Source organism: Aquarana catesbeiana, linkage group LG13 (assembly GCF_042186555.1).
Source record: "Aquarana catesbeiana isolate 2022-GZ linkage group LG13, ASM4218655v1, whole genome shotgun sequence".
Classification (NCBI taxonomy): Eukaryota; Metazoa; Chordata; class Amphibia; order Anura; family Ranidae; genus Aquarana; species Aquarana catesbeiana.
Genome location: NC_133336.1, coordinates 205,019,750 through 205,039,561, shown reverse-complemented (window position 1 = coordinate 205,039,561; position 19,812 = coordinate 205,019,750). Strand labels below are relative to the sequence as shown.

Below are 19,812 nucleotides of genomic sequence, written 5' to 3'. Positions count from 1 at the left end.
GTTTTGGTCCTATATATTTGGCTAGGATAGGATCTGCCAGCGGAATGTGCCAGTGTCTTTGAATTACCGACCGTATTATATGATGTTGGTCAGAGTAAGTGGTAATGAACCTTGTTACGTTGGAATCTGTTTGTTTGGGTTTTGGAAAGAGAATGGTATTCCTAGGTTTAGCTACAGCCTTTTTAAAAGCCTTTTTAAGGCTGGTTTTGCTGTATTCTATGGCCAAGAGCCGTTCGTATAGACTGTCTGCCTCCTGTTTTAAATCAAGATCACTCGAGCAGTTGCGTTTAAGGTGCAATTATTGGCCAAAGGGAATACCTTGAATGAGGGGCTGGGGGTGTGCACTTAGCGTGTGTAAAATTGTGTTACCCGCAGTGGGTTTTCTATATAATTTACTGATCAGGCTATCCATAGTGATGTTAATAGTGATATCAAAATATGCAATAGTGGTAAGACTAGATTGCATAGTGAATTTCAAATTATAGTCATTGTGACTTAGGCCATAAATTCATTAAATGCTGTTGTTGGTCACGCCCACAGTAACAAAATGTCATCTATGTAGCGGAACCACCGCAGCACATAGGAAAAAAGGTCTGAGTGCCCATCACCAGCAAATAGGTCTCGTTCCCACCCCACAAGGTACAGGTTCGCATATGAGGGCGCTCAATATGTGCCCATAGCGACCCCCTGTACCTGGAGGAAGTGGGATCCGTCAAAGGAAAAGACATTCTTTGTAAGGATGTGGGATAGTAGCTGTAGTACAAAGCTATTAAGGCCTGCAAAATTGGGTCCTCTTTTATTCAGGAATTTTGCAATAATCTCCATACCCAGCTCATGTGGGATTGATGAATATAAGGTTTCAACATCTATGACTACCAAGCAGCCAGGAGGTACAGTGAGGCCTTCCACAGTGACTCACCTGTTGATTATATCCTGCTCGTCAGTCCTGCTTACTTAAGCCATCAGCCCAGATATTCTCTGCCTTCGCCTGGTCAACATCACAGAGACTCTCTCCTGTGTGCCTGTTAAAGACTTGCTTGGCTGACATCCCTTCTGGTTCAGGATCCTGCTTGCTGTTCCACTACACTGATCCCTGGCTTCCTGACTTCCTGGCTTGTCTGACTATCCTTTCCGGTTAACAAACTTTGACTACATTTGTTCTATTTACTTCTATTATTATTATTAAACAAGTGTGATTTAACTGTACTTCTGTCTTGGTCTGATTCATGGTTTCTGACACTTTGTTTGGAATTGGGACACTTATTCTGGCTGCACGTCCATACTTCCTATTTCCTCAGAAGGTATCTTGTTCTCCTGGATGAAACTTTCCCATCAACGGTTTCATTTTTTCTATTTTGTTTTGCTCTTTTATCTTTTCTTCTCCTTTATAAATGCAGGAGAAGCCCTTCATTGTATTTTCTTATTGCTACGAACCTTCTACAGTGGAGTTACCATTTTCTCCAAGTTGACAGACTAACTCCACTGCAAGACTACACCCACTGGTCCATGCCTCCTCTCATTGGGTGTAATATGTTTAAGGGTACAAGCATTCCTTGGTTGGGGTGGGGGATGCAGAGAGGGGGAGGGTTGGAATGTTTTTGTTCTGGGTTTTTTTTGTTTTCTGTTTTTAAAAGGTGCTTCATTCTGTTTTTATGTATATGGAACTGACATTAGACTGCCTCTTGGCTTTGGGTATGTAATGCTGTGCAATGTGTGCTATATATTTGCCTCTCATAATCCAGTGACTGGGCTGCTGCCCTTGCGAGCTAGTGTTTCACCCTGTTTTATCTTTCCACACTTCCGAAGTCTCAATTCAATGTGATTTCCTGGACTGTCCGGGGCCTGAACTCCGCTGTTAAATGGTCCCTGGTGTTCCAGTTTCTCCAAAAGCATAACCCACGTATTTTTATCCTCCAGGAGACACATCTCCAGGGATCTAAAATGATCTGCCTTAAAAAATGATGGGTGGGCCTCCACTACCACACCACATACTCCACCTATGCTCACGGGGTCAGCATCCTGGTTAGAAAAACATTGCCATTTAGGCTTATTGAAGTCAACACGGCTGGTAGATATGTAATTATGCATGCCCATATATATGACAAGACTGTGGTGCCAGTGGGGATCTATGTTCCACCTCCGGCCTCAGTTCAGGTTCTACAGCTTATTATGCAACTTGTGATACAGTTTGATACTGATGCGGTATATCTTATGGGTGATTTCAATATGGTCCCTTCATCTGCTATGGATAGATTGCATACTTCGGCTCATGACTCTCCTGACCTTCGGCAGTGGGCTGATACCTTTTGCCCTCATGGATGTATGGAGACACATGCACCCAAATTTGAGAGAATTCACTTGCCACTCTGCCACGCACAGTATAAGATCCTGTCTAGAATAGACCAGGTTTTGTCCGGGGTATGTCTGTGCTTCCCAAGGGTATCTCTGATCATGCCCCCCTGTGTCTCTCCCATGCCCTGACCACCCCCCTGAATCCCGACTTTGGAGACTATCCAGATTTTGGGCGAATGATGAGCGCCTGCAGGAACTGCTAACTGCTTCTATTTGTAACTACTGGACAGATAACCAGGACGCTGCCTCTCCACCTGTGCTGTGGGACTCCTTTAAATCCTGGGCTAGGAGGAATATATTTCTCTCTCCCCAGTTTGTCTGTTCTAGCTCTGGAATCCCTGGCCATTTTGATCAGGGAGGCGCCGGATGTCCTGGGCCTTCGGCTGGGAAAGCTGGAAGAGAGGCTGTCCCTGTATGCGAAAATGATGAATGATTATTCCTGCGCTATCATGTAAGGAGAATAGAACAAAATGGAAAAGCTGCCTGCACCAGAAAGGGTATACCTCAACCCAAATAATCAAAAAGGTGTAGTAAGGGAGGTGGTGCTGCGCTAACCCAATAAAAGATAAATAGTAAAGTTTGGACAGTCCCAGAATAAATTATATATTGCTACGGGTAGTGAGAGACTGCAAATAAGTAAGTGGAGCTCTCACATTACAAGTGGGTCAGTCCTAGAACTGGCCGTAAATCATTACATAAAAGGTAGTGGTATGGCATGATAAATACATATAAATGATAAAGTGCACAGTGCAAGGATAACATTACAAGCAATTAAAAATGTGCAAAATATATATGCAACAATACAAACTGTGAAATATAATCACATGTGCAAACTCTATAATCCATAAACGTACATGTGCAAAAGATATGAGAGTGAACAATACACCACGGTGTGTGCCGTACACACAGCGCATAAGCCGCAATATAGACGTGCCAGCAAAAACTGTATATATGTCACAAATAAAAGTTCATATCATTCCTTGATGTGCAAAATAGTGACTCATTCCAATATTGCAGGTATCGCAGTGGGGTGCTCAGGTCAAACAAAGGGAGGGTTGGTGGCTTCTTCGGCCATAGAAACCCCTGATGAAGTCACGTGTTGTGTGATGTCACATGTAGGGACGGGACAGGCACTCGTTACTGACATTGGCTTATGAACTCACCGCTCGTTGGAGACACATTATTTTTATCCTGCTTCTGATGTGAGTACCCATTTAATGTTTGAATAAAACTTGGAGACTTTAAACAGTATTACACTATCTGGTATTTCCTTTGCTTGTCTCATTCCCCCGATAACTATTGAGGGACTAGGGTCCCTGGAGAATACATCCTGACCCAAGACCATAAGAAGAGACAGCCATTACCATTTATTTATCAGTAGATCCGCGCTTCAGGGTGTTTGAACGACTGCTGCCCCCCTATGCAAGTAGGGAACACCTCGGTGGAACCCCAGGGGAATGAGAACAGAAAATAGGGAGTGGCGCTGTGTTCTAAAGAGGGAGTATCGATATACAAATATCCTACTTTCTAAAGTGACAAGTGCATCAGTGCAACGATTCAATCCCCTCATTAATGTAAATTAGTAGTGTAATAATAAATTAGTAAAACATCGATACAATAGTGTATACTATGAATGTAAAGTGATAAGTGTTAATTGGTGCAGAAAATATTGTAGACTGTATATAAATACGTTGATACAGTCATGATCCCATATATTGAAAAAAACAGAAAAAATCAGATAATATAGACACTGATTGCTTTGTGGTGATCTGTCTTATATAAAATCAACCCACTGTATAAGAATCCAAAGTGACAAGTGCAAAATTGTGCTAAATAAATAATGTGGTGTTATCTCAGGATGTGACATTGTGCGTGCCAAGATAGTCCCGCCTTACGTGTTTCATCATACGGACGTCATCGGAGGCACCTCCGATGACGTCCGTATGGCGAAACGCGTAAGACGGGACTATCTTGGCACGCACAACATCACATCCTGAGATCGTGGTTTTGGTTACTCGACCGGTGGAAGGCAAGCGGCGGTCCTAGGCAGCACTGCTTCCCCGGATTGCGTGGAGAGGAAGAGAGCCTGTGTGCTCCCTCTCCTATTTTTAGATATCAGCTTTTGAGTTTTATTGGCTATTCAGTCGTACTCCTTGGACTTTTTATCACTATTTACAAATAAAATAATCAGAGTGGAGCTACGCTATGTGGATTATTTCTATTTCCTATATAACACACTAAAGTGGATGTCCGGCCGAGAACTGGATTGAAATAGGGGACAGCGAGTCCTTCCCCCCACCTCCCTCCCCCCCTGCGAGCGGATGACCTAGATTGGGCTATTTGGAATCGGAAGGATATCAGCACCTGAGGAATCAGAAGGATATCAGTATCTGGGAAGTAACATCTCACGCTCATACCCCTGCAGGGGGAGAGCGCTCCGGTGAGTGCAATCACATCAGGGGGAGAGTGTTAAGAATTACTGCATGTTTTTTTCTATTACAAAGAAGAAATTCTGTTTGAAGACATGTTATATCATCTTATGAACATTTTCTGTTGCACATCATATGGGACTTTTTCTTGATCTATAGTCAGCTGAGGATTTATTTCAAGAATATATTATATAGATTTTTAGTCTGTTTAGGATTTTTGCACACCACTGTACAGTGGTTTGAACACCACATTATTTATTTAGCATCATTTTGCACTTGTCACTTTGGATTCTTATACAGTGGGTTGATTTTATATAAGATGGATCACCACAAAGCAATCAGTGTCTATATTTCATGATTTTTTCTTTTTTTTCCAATATATGGGATCATGACTGTATCAACGTATTTATATACAGTCTACAATATTTTCTGCACCAATTAACACTTATCACTTTACATTCATAGTATACACTATTGTATCGATGTTTTACTAATTTATTATTACACTGCTAATTTACACTCGTGAGGGGATTGAATGGTTGCACTGATGCACTTGTCACTTTAGAAAGTAGGATAATTGTATATCAATACTCCCTCTTTAGAACACAGCGCCACTCCCTATTTTCAGCCATCACCATTACCCATTTTTTGCTGTTACTTCATTACCTTAAGGTAAGGGGCCACTGCTTACTAGTGTGTGTTTCTATGCACGAAGAAGAAGCCACCAACCCCCCCTTTGTTTCAACTGAGCACCCCACTGCAAAACCTGCAATATTGGAATGAGTCACTATTATTTTGCACATCAAGGAATGATATGAACTTTTATTTGTGACATATATACAGTTTTTGCTGGCACGTCTATATTGCGGCGTATGCGCTGTGTGTACGGCACACACCACGGTGTATTGTTCACTCTTTTATCTTTTGCACATTTGCACATATATGTTTATGGATTATAGAGTTTGCACATTTGATTATATTTCACAGTTTGTATTGTTGCACATGTGTGCACTTTATCATTTATATGTCCCTGTATGCGGATGATGTATTGATATATCTAAATGATGCTGGACCCTCACTGTTTGCTGCTTTGTGGATTTTTGATAATTTTTATGCCTGAGAAGTTACCAAAAACTGGTCCAAATCGGTTCTGTTCTCCATTGATGATAATGCTGTCAAACCTGCCACCCCCTGCCCTCTACGCTGGGTAGACAAATTCTATTACCTTGGTGTTATTGTGACCAAAAATCCAACTAACTCCCTGGAGGAGAACCTTCTCCCCCTGATGGCCACCTTGAGGAGGAAATGTTCCTCCTGGACTAACCTCCCCTTAATCTGTTGGGGCAGATAAATCTCCTTTAAAATGGTGATGTTGCCTAAGTTCAATTACTACTTCAGAAATTGTCCAACATGGGTCCCTGTTTCCTTATTTAAAGATTTTTATAAATGTGTGGGGTCCTTTCTGTGGCATGGAATGACTCCTCGACTGGCACTCTCCACCCTGTGGCTTCTGGCCCATCTTGGGGGGCTAGCCTTGCCCAATTTTCAGATCTACTACTGGGCTGCAATGCTGGTGATGGTCCAGTGCTGGTTTGAGGGCTCCAAATCAAATGCTGCTACCTGCCTGGAAGCGAGTTGGTTGGGGTCCTTGGCTAATCTCTGTAACTCTATGTACAGAGGCCCGAGGCCTTATCAAGGGGTTCCAGGTCCAACACAGGCTATGTGGGTGGTGGCGGTTTATACACCCTAACCAATGGTCTCCAGCCCATCCCCTGTGGGGAAACTCCAGTCTGCCACAGTTTTGCACTCTGCCAGACCCACAAGTGTGGGCTAGATATGGCATTGCCACTGTGGGTGATGTTATGCCTCATGGTGCTTTACTTTCAATTTCTGACCTCTCTCTTAAATTTAAGTTACCCAAGTGGATGCGGTTTGGATGCTTACAGTTGCGAAATGCCGCTAGGACACAATTTCCTCGGGTGCCTCTCCTCCAGGCAGATCCTATTGATGAACTGCTATCTCCTAGTAAACTAGACAAGCCTCTCTCGACTTTATACGCTGCAATCCTGGGCACTGGCACCCCTAAAATGGATGGGTTGTGGGATGTCTGGCATGGGGACATACCATCCTTAGACAAGGAGAACTGGGAGTACTGTCTGGATCAGGGTCCTAGATTGGTCATCTCTTCTAGGGATAAGCTCATCCAGGTAAAATTCCTCCACAGGATCTATTATACACCTCAGAGATTGCACCACATCTTTCCAGACCTTGACCCCAACTGCCCTAGATGTAAAACACGGGTGGGGACTTTTCTCTATATGTTCTGGGATTGCCTGGTTACATCATCTTATTGGTCAGCAGTGTTTGGTGAAATTAACCTTAGGTTACAGCTGTCCCTTCCGGTGGTCCTAGAATTAGCACTGCTGGAGGTGCACAATGATGCACAGCGGTCTCATCACCAAAAGCTACTGATCTCCTACCTCCTATTCTATGCCAAAACAAAGATTCTCCTAAAATGGTTCTCACCAGCTCCCCCTATCACTCTCCTCCTGGGAAGCACTGATTGACGCCGCCTTGCATATGTACAGAATTACATATATAAATATAGGGTGTCAGTGGAAATATGACAAGGTTTGGGCTCCATGGACCTCTACTTAAGCCGCATGCTTGCACTGTCCTTTCTGTCTGCAATTTTCCTTTACATGTCCAAGCCATATGTTCACTTTTTGTTACAGTGCATTCTGTATGTTATATATGTAGCGCCCTCTACCGTTAGGTAGGTGCTTTATGGTATTTTTTTGATAGAGTAGGATATAGAGACAGGTAAAATTGTCTAGGCCTGTGTTCTTTGCTAGGCCAGGATGGTAATTCAGGGTTGGAAGTGTCCGAATAGAAGGGGGTGTGGCTGCCTACATTTGGGCTCAGGAAAAACCTTCTCTGCTTGACGGTGGACTTTGCTGGAGAGAGAGAATGGGCTGAGACCTGAGTGGCAGGAAACCCATGTGAGAGGATTGACCAATGGTTAATTTCTTTGGTCAAGAGGAGGTCTCACATAAAAGGGGGTCACATGCTCTGGGAGGGGTTCGCAGATTCAGTTCAGGATTCAGAGTCCACAAGTTAGGCCCAGCAGCCCCGGAGTTCAGAGATCCCGGAGCCCTGGTGCCGGAGGAGAATCCAGAGGGGCCGAGAGCCTAGGCCCTGGATAAGGAGTCAGCATGTAGTCAACAAGGAACCACCGGATGCTCCCATGCGGGGAGGTGTCAGTCAAGAAAAGGAGGAAGTAGGAGCAAAGTGGCAGATGAAAACCTGGGTGATCGACTTTCTGTGAGTAGAACATGGACTGTTGATTGGGAGAGAGAGCAAAGGGAGTGCAAACCCAGAGGAGCCGAGAGAGTAACTTATATTGCAAATTCAAGGACCACAATTTCTAATATGTTCAAGTACCTAAAGGATGTTGGTATGCGGGTCATAAGGAAAGTGGTGTAGGTGTTGACCTTAAAGAACCAATACCCCGAAGGAAGCATATTGAGTTAAGTGGAGGAGCTATTCAGAGTAGTAAATCTTCAGACAGATATCTTAAAGAAGAAGCAATAAGCTGCAGTGGGAAATCATTACAGGAGACATTATTCAGAGTGATGTTCACCTGTGGGATTCAGGGAGTGCTGCATTACATAAAAAAGGAAAGGAACCAAGAAAGTATTAAAACAACTGCCCAGAAACGATACGGGGCCTCATGGGACATCTCATATACTTCATTGGAGATCCCAAGGATTTAATCCCAAATAAAGAAACTTAAAGTGTAACTTTGACTATTTGGTGTTATGTGGGTGCATGGGAGATTGGAAGTGGAGCGATTGGCAAAGGTAAAGAACTAAAACTTAGTAGCCCCCAAGGGGGTAGTGCGCTACATATATGTTACTGGAAATACCCTTTTGTTTTTTCTGCTACTGTCTATGATCAACAATCTCTGTTTTGTTTTATGTCAATCTGAATGTTTTGTTTATCCGATAAGACAACAGGCGAGACGCTACATTTGCTGAGTTTTGTGTTGCTTTGTGGCGCAAAGCTAAGTGCCTCTCCACTCTCATTGGTTCAGACTTCTGTCTGCCTATCTGACCATTAGCACCGCTGTAGGACTTGAGCTGTGCTTTAGCCCGGACAGCTGTGTCACTCTTATGCCGCGTACACACGGTCGGACTTTTCGTCTACAAAAGTCCAACGGACGCCGACGGACTAAAGCTGGCTGGTAATCCGATCGTGTGTGGGCTTCTCCGGACTTTCAGCAGACTTTTTCAGCCTCAAATCCGACGGACTTTAGATTTGAAACATGCTTCAAATCTTTACGTCGTAACTACGACGGACCCCGAAATCCGCTCGTCTGTGTGCTAGTCCGACGGACAAAAACCCATGCTAGGGCAGCTATTGGCTACTGGCTATGAACTTCCTTATTTTAGTCCGGTGTACGTCATCACGTACGAATCCGTCGGACTTTTGTGTGGTCGTGTGTAGGCAAGTCCGTTCGTTAGAAAGTCTGCTGCAAGTCCGCCGAAAGTCCGCAGGAAGTCTGTCGGACAGGCTGTCGGACTTTTGTAGACGAAAAGTCCGACCGTGTGTACGCGGCATTACTTTCAGTTTCTATGCCAGTGAGAAGTCGGCTCCATGAAGCAAGAATCAAGGTAATGTGATCTGACACTGTCAGTGTCTGTCCCTCCACATACCTTGTAATGTTCCCTGTAATTCCTTGTGTAATGTTCCCATCCTGTGATGATGATCTGTGATCGGACGGTTGAGGGAGGAGGGGGAGGGGGTGCCCTGCTTCTTCTGTGCTCGGAGTTAACCTCCATTCACCCAGCAATCTGCAGGAGCATTTATATGTGTACCATGAGGGGTCCCAGCACTGTGTCCTGCTACAGCCATCATATACAGCATATCCTCACCTTCACCAGGTCTATCTATCTATCTATCTATCTATCTATCTATCTATCTATCTATCTATCTATCTATCTATCTATCTATCTATCTATCTATCCTTTCTGTGTACTGATCTGTCTGTCTACCTATCGATCTGTGTACCTATCGATCTGTCCATCTGTCTGCCTATCGATCTGTGTACCTATCGATCTGTCCATCTGTCTGCCTATCGATCTGTCTGTCTGTGTACCTATCTGCCTATCAATCTGTTTGTCTGTAGGCCATATCAAGGGTGAGTGGCGGCGAAGGGGGGGGTGTTGTTGGTTGGGGCTATGTTTGCGCTCCCCCAAAAAAATTGAGCACCAGCTGCCACTGTGGAGAGGTATAGTTCTGATGTACAGGGGGGTCTCAGAAGTGAACAGCAGTAACATGAATTAGAGTTGCAGTATAAAAGTGAAAAAATTAGACATCTGAAGAACCACTGGAGGAAACAAATCATGTGCTTCATAGTCTGTACTTCAGAGTAATATTCTTCAAGAAGAGCACTAAACAGATAAACCGTAAAAGTTCTCATTAGACCACTTATTGAAAAACAATCAAAGTCATTTTTTTTAAATGTCTTGTGTGAAATTCTACAAATCTCTTTTATTTTAAATTCCTATCATCCCCTGCACACCAACTGATATTTTAGATCAGGCTGACAGTGGGAGTGTCTGCAGTGGATGCCAAAGTTGTAAAGATTGAACCCATGGTTAATAGTACAAATCAGATTTGTTGTCTCTCTCTTGCCTGCAGCTCTGGTAGTGACATATTACTAAAAGCAAAAGCACACAAAAGTCAGGCAGAGTTCAGGCATGTGTCAGCAGCACTCAGTATAACTTCCTGGTGACAATGTTTTCTTTTCTGAATGGAGTGTTCAAAGCACCCAGAATGATTTTTATGTATTTAACTAAAAAATTGAAGTTATATTTTACCTGCAGATATGGAACAATAATAAGATCTATTTTCCAGAAATACCGATCAATGGAAAAAGACCCGTCTTCCTTCTCTCACACCTTGTTACAAGATATTCGGGATCAGGGAAGAGAAGCTGTGATTGGACTCTGGAAATGTCTCTATGCACTACAGAAAGATCATCGTCATCCTAATTTATTGGCCGTTCTGGGTGAGATCACACAGACAGGTAACAGGACTTTGTGTTTACAGACAACAATGTGATAAAATAATGATTGATACTAATTATCCCAAATGTAACTCCATTATCAGTGATAAACACAGTACATATTTATAGCACTCCTCTCCACTATTATTGATCTATCTTTCTCTTTGGTAGGTTTGCTCTTGTATATATTACCATACAAATCCTCCTTATCAGTTTGGAATGTGTCATTTCTACTAATGTCTTTTTTTGTGGACTGTAAACCATGTGACCACATTACCCCCCCCCCCATTTCTCTGTAGTGGGCTAAGTTCCCCTTTTCCAGAAAATAGTCTATGCAGTCATGGGATCCCAGTATTTATTATAAAACTGTGCACCTTTATAAAATGTTCATGAACCTTATTGTCATGTCTATAAGCTATTGGGGTCCCCCCAGAGGTTTCACTGAAAAACTCCCAGTTAGTAACCCCCACATCCTGCTATGTTAGGATGTGAAAATTATTAGAATAATAGCATTACAGGAGCAAATCCAACAGTTTTTGCATCCCAGCAACAAGCCAGGACGTGGGGTTTACTAATTGGAAGGTATTCAGCCCGGTTTCTGGAGGGATCCAAATGGCCTACAGGAAGGACAATAATTATAATAAATGTTTTACAAAGCTGCAAGGCCTTTTAATATGTACTGAAGCCCATGACAGCATAGACTATTCTCTAGAAAAGGTGAACTTAACCTTTAAAATGACATGATAAAATAGGGAAAATATCAACACTGAAAGTTTAGATGGGATTTATTTTACCGACTCAACTTAGTAGGTTGGGGTTCCCAAAGCCAAATAGAATATGCAAAGAAAATAAAACAAGTCAAGCAGGCTTGTAAAGGGGCTTCAATATGGAACTCACAGCGGCATAGATACAAAGTTTATTCATAGAAAAGAGACACAATTCCAATATTGTATGGCTATTAGCCACAATAACAGTAAAACCTTCACCAATATTAAAAAATCATGACAACGTTGTCACAATAAAAGTGTTATTGTGGCTAATAGCCATACATTATTGAAATTGTGTCTCTTTTCTATGAATAAACTTTGTATCTATGCCTCTGTGAGTTCCATATTGAAGCCTCTTTACAAGCCTGCTTGGCTTGCTTTTTTGACTGCAAAAATTAAAAGCCAGCAGCTGCACATACTACACACATACTACACACATACTACACACATACTGCACACATACTGCACACATACTGCACACATACTGCACACATACTGTACACATACTGTACACATACTGTACACATACTGCACACATACTACACACATACTGCACACATACTACAGCTGCTGACTTTTAATAATTGGACACTTGCCTGTCCTGGAGTCCAGCGATGTCGGCACCACAGCTGATGTTTCCATCAGCTGTCGGGTTAAATCCGCCTCCATTGCGAGTTAGGGAACCCGGCAGTGTAGTCTTTTGGCTTCACGCTGGGAACCCTACTGCGCATGCTCAAGGCTCCACTCCTTTCTCCTACTGGCCCGGTCGCCGTGGGAGGAGGAGGGAGCCCCAGCCATGACATCAATATCCATGCTAAGGCTCCTGGAAGTGGGGAAACCATACCTGTGAAAGATAGGTATGCTGTCCCCCGTCCCCCCGAAAGGTGCCAAATGTGGCACTGGAGGGGGGAGGAGTACAATGAGTGGAAGTTTCACTTTTGGGTGGAACTCCACTTTAACCTTTTAAAGCTGATCTCTAGCTTTTCTTTCACCTTAACTAGCTGATTTGAGCCAAGCTGGTCCAATCAAACCATTTCATACACTAACAGATGCACCCGCTGGAAGCACTATATAAACAAGGTACATAGAATAAACAGCAGTTCAGTCTGTCTGTGAGATATGGACACCATGTTTCACACATTGGACAAAATTGAGTCAGAATGATTGCTAAGGGGTGCTCAGCCATTCATAAGCAACTTTGTATTCACATTCCACAAACTCACGGAAGGGGGCAGAGTCTACCAACTGAAAAGGTAGCAGTTGAAGTGCTAGCAATTTTGCCAAGCTAGCATTCAACTGTGGATGGCTGGGAGCAAACTTCTTTCTGCGGTGCAGCAGCTGGGACAGGGAAATTTGCCTGGTACAATCTGATGTTGGTGTACCGATAGCAGATTGCCCACAAGTACTTGGCTGTGACACACCTAATTCTACAATTCTATAGTGGGGTTGGAGATCCCAGCTGATGAGGAGCAATGAGAGGTCCTCTTTGTTCTTTGGTGTGGGTCTTTTAGGTACGCTTGCCAATTAGGGATGAGCCGAACACCCCCCTGTTCGGTTCGCACCAGAACATGCGAGCAGGAAAAAAGTTCGCTCTAACACGCGAACACCGTTAAAGTCTATGGGACACGAACATGAATAATCAAAAGTGCTAATTTTAAAGGCTTATATGCAAGTTATTGTCATAAAAAGTGTTTGGGGATCCGGGCCCTGCCCCAGGGGACATGGATCAATGCAAAAAAAAGTTTTAAAAAACGCCGTTTTTTCAGGAGCAGTGATTTTAATAATGCTTAAAGTCAAACAATAAAAGTGTAATATCCCTTTAAATTTCGTACCTGGGGGGTGTCTATAGTATGCCTGTAAAGGGGCGCATGTTTACCGTGTTTAGAACAGTCTGACAGCAAAATGACATTTTGAAGGAAAAAACCCATTTAAAACTACCCGCGGCTATTGCATTGCCGACAATACACATAGAAGTTCATTGATAAAAACGGCATGGGAATTCCCCACAGGGAAACCCCGAACCAAAATTAAAAAAAAAATTGATGTGGGAGTCCACCTAAATTCCATACCAGGCCCTTCAGGTCTGGTATGGATATTAAGGGGAACCCCGGCCAAAATTTAAAAAAAAATGACGTGGGGTTCCCCCTAAATTCCATACCAGACCCTTCAGGTCTGGTATGGATTTTAAGAGGAACCCCGCGCAAAAAAAAAAACCGTTGTGGGGTCCCCCCCAGAATCCATACCAGACCCTTATCTGAGCACGCAACCTGGCAGGCCGCAGGAAAAGAGGGGGGGAAGAGAGTGCGCCCCCCCTCATGAACCGTACCAGGCCACATGCCCTCAACATTTGGAGGGTGCTTTGGGGTGACCCCCCAAAACACCTTGTGCCCATGTTGATGAGGACAAGGGCCTCATCCCCACAACCCTGGCCAGTGGTTGTGGGGGTCTGCGGGCGGGGGGCTTATCAGAATCTGGAAGCCCCCTTTAACAAGGGGACCCCCAGATCCCGGCCCCCCCTCTGTGTGAAATGGTAAGGGGGTACTTACCCCTACCATTTCACTAAAAAACTGTCAAAAATGTTAAAAATGACAAGAGACAGTTTTTGACAATTCCTTTATTTAAATGCCTCTTCTTTCTTCTATCTTCCTTCATCTTCTTCTTCTGGTTCTTCTGGCTCTTCTGGTTCTTCCTCTGGCGTTCTCGTCCAGCATCTCCTCCGCGGCATCTTCTTCTCCTCGGGCGCATCCGCACCCATGGCATGGGGGGAGGCTCCCGCTCTTCTCTTCATCTTCTTCTTCATCCTCTTCTCTTCTTCCTTCTTCTCTTCTTCTCTTCTTCATTTTCTTCTCCGGGCCACTCCGCACCCATGCTGGCATGGAGGGAGGCTCCCGCTGTGTGATGGCGACTCCTCATCTGACGGTTCTTAAATAACGGGGGGCGTTGCCACCCGGTGACCCCGCCCCCCTCTGACACACGGTGACTTGACGGGACTTCCCTGTGACGTCACGGGGAATGCCACAGGGAAGTCCCGTCATGTCCCATGCATCAGAGAGGGCGGGGTCACCGGGTGGCACCGCCCCCCGTTATTTAAGAACTGTCAGACGAGGAGTCGCCATCACACAGCGGGAGCCTCCCTCCATGCCAGCATGGATGCGGAGCGGCCCGGAGAAGAAAATGAAGTAGAGAAGAAGAGAAGAAGGAAGAAGAGAAGAGGATGAAGAAGAAGATGAAGAGAAGAGCGGGAGCCTCCCCCCATGCCATGGGTGCAGAGCGGCCCGAGGAGAAGAAGATAGAAGACGCCACGGAGGAGATGCTGGACGAGAACACCGGAGGAAGAACCAGAAGAGCCAGAAGAACCAGAAGAAGATGAAGGAAGATAGAAGAAAGAAGAAGCATTTAAATAAAGGAATTGTCAAAAACTGTCTCTTGTCATTTTTAAAATATTTGACAGTTTTTTAGTGAAATGGTAGGGGTAAGTACCCCCTTACCATTTCACACAGAGGGGGGGCAGGATCTGGGGGTCCCCTTGTTAAAGGGGGCTTCCAGATTCCGATAAGCCCCCCGCCCGCAGACCCCCACAACCACCGGCCAGGGTTGTGGGGATGAGGCCCTTGTCCTCATCAACATGGGGACAAGGTGTTTTGGGGGGCTACCCCAAAGCACCCTCCCAATGTTGAGGGCATGTGGCCTGGTACGGTTCAGGAGGGGGGGCCGCACTCTCATCCCCCCTCTTTTCCTGCGGCCTGCCAGGTTGCGTGCTCGGATAAGGGTCTGGTATGGAATTTAGGGGGAACCCCACGTTGTTGTGTTTTTTTAATTTTGGCCGGGGTTCCCCTTAATAACCATACCAGACCTGAAGGGCCTGGTATGGAATTTAGAGGGACTCCCACGTCATTTTTTTTTTTAAATTTTGGTTCGGGGTTTCCCTGTGGGGAATTCCCATGCCGTTTTTATCAATGAACTTCTATGTGTATTGTCGGCAATGCAATAGCCGCGGGTAGTTTTAAATGTATTTTTCCTTCTAAATGTCATTTTGCTGTCAGACTGTTCTAAACACGGGAAACATGCGCCCCTTTACAGGCATACTATAGACACCCCCCAGGTACGAAATTTAAAGGGATATTACACTTTTATTGTTTGACTTTAAGCATTATTAAAATCACTGCTCCTGAAAAAACGGCCGTTTTTAAAACTTTTTTTTGCATTGATCCATGTCCCCTGGGGCAGGACCCAGGTCCCCAAACACTTTTTATGACAATAACTTGCATATTAGCCTTTAAAATGAGCACTTTTGATTATTCATGTTTGTGTCCCATAGACTTTAACGGTCTTCACGTGTTCGAATGAACTTTTTTCCTGTTCGCATGTTCTGGTGCGAACCGAACAGGGGGGTGTTCGGCTCATCCCTACTCTCCAGTTTCCGCCACAACACACTACACAGGGCCGACGTGCAGGGGTGTGGGGTGTGTACTAAACCCCCTGAGCCATAATTGGCCAAAACCTCCTTGGCTTTGGCCAATTATGGCTCTCTGTACACACAGCGCTGTGATTGGCCAAGCATGTGGGTCATAGTGCATGCTTGGCAAATCATCAGCCAGCAATGCACTGCGATGCTGCAGTGAATTATGGGCCGTGATGCACCACTCAAATTTGGTGCAAATGGCCCATAACGTTCGTAATTCGGCGAACGACAACACTAAGCTCATCCCTATTAAGAATATATAAGGTGTTGTTTGCTAGTGCTTAAGGGTTATGACTAAGCAAAGAAATATCAACGAAGAATCAAAGAAGTATCAACCATGCTCCCCTCTGTAAACATTTTCGATGTTGGATGCTTTTAATACAATAAAATGTCTTCCTTATTCTTGGAGTGCAGTCATTCGCTTTTGCCTTTTGAATCATTCAACCAGATCACAGACTGGACCAGCACCTGATTATTAACCACTTCAGCCCCGGAAGGATTTACCCCCTTCCTGACCAGAGCACTTTTTACAATTTGGCACTGCGTCGCTTTAACTGCTAATTGCGCGGTCATGCAATTCTGTACCAAACAAAATTTGCATCCTTTTCTTCCCACAAATAGAGCTTTCTTTTGATGGTATTTGATCACCTCTGCCATTTTTATTTTTTGCGCTATTAACGGAAAAAGACCGAAAATTTTGAAAAAAAATTATATTTTCTTCATTTTGTTATAAAAAAAATCCAATAAACTCAATTTTAGTCATACATTTAGGCCAAAATGTATTCGGCCACATGTCTTTGGTAAAAAAAAGTCAATAAGCGTATATTTATTGGTTTGCGCAAAAGTTATAGCGTCTACAAACTAGGGTACATTTTCTGGAGTTTACACAGCTTTTAGTTTATGACTGCCTATGTCATTTCTTGAGGTGCTAAAATGGCAGGGCAGTACAAAACCCCCCCAAATGACCCCATTTTGGAAAATAGACACCCCAAGGAAATTGCTGAGAGGCATGTTGAACCCATTTAATATTTATTTTTTTTTGTCCAAAGTGATTGAATAATGACAAAAAAATGAAAAAAATTAAAAAATTTACAAAAAGTTGTCACTAAATGATATATTGCTCACACAGGCCATGGGAATATGTGGAATTGCACCCCAAAATACATTCTGCTGCTTCTCCTGAGTACGGGGATACCACATGTGTGTGACTTTTTGGGAGCCTAGCCGCTTACGGGGCCACGAAAACCAAGCACCGCCTTCAGGATTTCTAAGGGCATAAATTTTTGATTTCACTCCTCACTACCTATCACAGTTTTGAAGGCCATAAAATGCCAAGATGGCACAACCCCCCCCCCAAATGGACTCAACATGCCTCTCAGCAAATAGCTTGGGGTGTCTACTTTCCAAAATGGGGTAATTTTGGGGGGGTTTGAACTGTCCTGGCATTTTATGCACAACATTTAGAAGCTTATGTCACACATCACCCACTCTTCTAACCACTTGAAGACAAAGCCCTTTCTGACACTTTTTGTGTACATGAAAAAAAATGTTTTTTTTTGCAAAAAAATTACTTTGAACCAACAAACATTATATATTTTTTAAAGCAAATGCCCTACAGATTAAAATGGTGGGTGTTTCATTTTTTTTTCACACAGTATTTGCGCAGCGATTTTTCAAACGCATTTTTTGGGGGAAAAAACACACTTTTTTAAATTTTAATACACTAAAACACACTATATTGCCCAAATGTTTGATGAAATAAAAAAGATGATCTTGGGCCGAGTACATGGACACCAAACATGACATGCTTTAAAATTGCGCACAAACGTGCAGTGGCGACAAACTAAATACATTTTTAAAAGCCTTTAAAAGCCTTTACAGGTTACCACTTTAGATTTACAGAGGAGGTCTACTGCTAAAATTACTGCCCTCGATCTGACCTTCGCGGTGATACCTCACATGCATGGTGCAATTGCTGTTTACATTTGACGCCAGACCGACGCTTGTGTTCGCCTTTGTGCGAGAGCAGGGGGGGACAGGGGTGCTTTTTTTTTTTTTTTTTTTTCTTTATTATTTTTTTGCTTTTTTATCTTATTTTTAAACTGTTCTTTTTCATTTTTATTTTTTTTTTAATAATTTTTATTGTTATCTCAGGGAATGTAAATATCCCCTATGATAGAAATAGGTAGTGACAGGTACTCTTTTTAGAAAAAAATTGGGGTCTATTAGACCCTAGATCTCTCCTCTGCCCTCAAAGCATCTGACCACACTAAGATCGGTGTGATAAAATGCTTTCCCAATTTCCCAATTGCGCTGTTTACATCCGGCGAAATCTAAGTCATAAAATACTCGTAGCTTCCGGTTTCTTAGGCCATAGAGATGTTTGGAGCCATTCTGGTCTCTGATCAGCTCTATGGTCAGCTGGCTGAATCACCGGCTGCATTCTCAGGTTCCCTGTTGGGACAGGAGAGCCAGAGAAAAACATGGAAGACGGTGGGGGGGCATTCCCTCCCACTGCTTGTAAAAGCAGTCTAGAGGCTAATTAGCCGCTAGTAATGCTTTTACATGAAAGCCGACCGCTGGCTGAAAAGAATGATACCAAGATGATACCTAAACCTGCAGGCATCATTCTGGTATAACCACTCAAAGTCCAGCAACATACCAGTACGTTGCTGGTCCTTGTTGGGCATACATTGTAAACTTTTTTTTCATGCAGCCTGTGGGCTGAACGAAAAAAAGATATTGATCGGTGGGTATGCCCACCATTAGAATACCTCCCTTCATCCACCCACTTCTAATGATGGGCATACATGCACCGTATATATATGCCGAAGCATGGGGGCATCCTCCCGCAAAAGGCAGGAGCAAATCGCTCCTCCACCCACTGCTGCCCCCACGCTTCGGCATATATGCTGAAGTATGTAACTGTGGTGGTGAAATCACCTCCGACAGCGCTGGAGTCACGGCTTTATGTATCGTGGGAGCAAACGCTGTTGCTGTCAAGATAAATAAATCCACTCTGCAGCTGAATGGTATACCTGAAAACGAAAAAGTGGTTAACAATAAAAAAACAAAGTATAAAAAAATTGCATACCTATAAAGCAAACATGATAAAAACATAACAATAAAACATTGCAGTATAGATTGCAGAACAATAGAGAGAGAATAGAGAGAACAATAAAACAACAACTATTTTTGTTTTTTTTATTTTATATTTTTTTTCTTTTTTTTTACTTTTTTTTTTTTGTTTTTTTTACACTTTTTTTTGTAACTTTAACTTTTTTAACTGGTACCAGGTTTGGGTCTCTCAAAATGCGATGGCATCTTGGGAGACCCTGTGAAAGTGTGTCCTAGTCTGTGCAGTGCTGTACCCTACGCTAATACTCCACTAATGTATGGTAGCATTCAAAACATTCACCAATGCAAAGACCAGGATTGCCAGGACAGAGGGGACAATAATACCGGGTGTCGCGCCTAAATCCGCGCTTGCTGCAGACACGACATCTTTTTTGGGGGGTTCGTTGGGTAGGGGTACTCGGGAGGGCATAAAGAAAATGCCTCTCATGCAGCCGGCTTACTGCATTTGGTTGGGGAAGGTCAAGTGGAGCACCGTCTGGATACAGAAGGGCTCTGACGATCTCTTCCTGGAATTTAAGGAAGGATCCAGTCCGTCCTGAAGCTCTGTATAGCACATGAGCGTTCAGCAAAGCCAATTGAAATAAATAAACA

At 43.6% G+C, this 19,812-nt stretch overlaps 1 protein-coding gene across 1 annotated transcript in view; it reads left to right on the top strand.

Annotated features, from left to right (window-relative positions):
• Window positions 1-19,812, top strand: part of LOC141117742 (NACHT, LRR and PYD domains-containing protein 3-like) — a 263,391-nt gene that overhangs the window by 169,132 nt on the left and 74,447 nt on the right. The window contains exon 4 of the mRNA XM_073610755.1: window positions 10,704-10,875. Coding sequence (XP_073466856.1) covers window positions 10,704-10,875 — 172 coding nt within the window. The remainder of the gene's footprint in view (window positions 1-10,703; window positions 10,876-19,812) is intronic.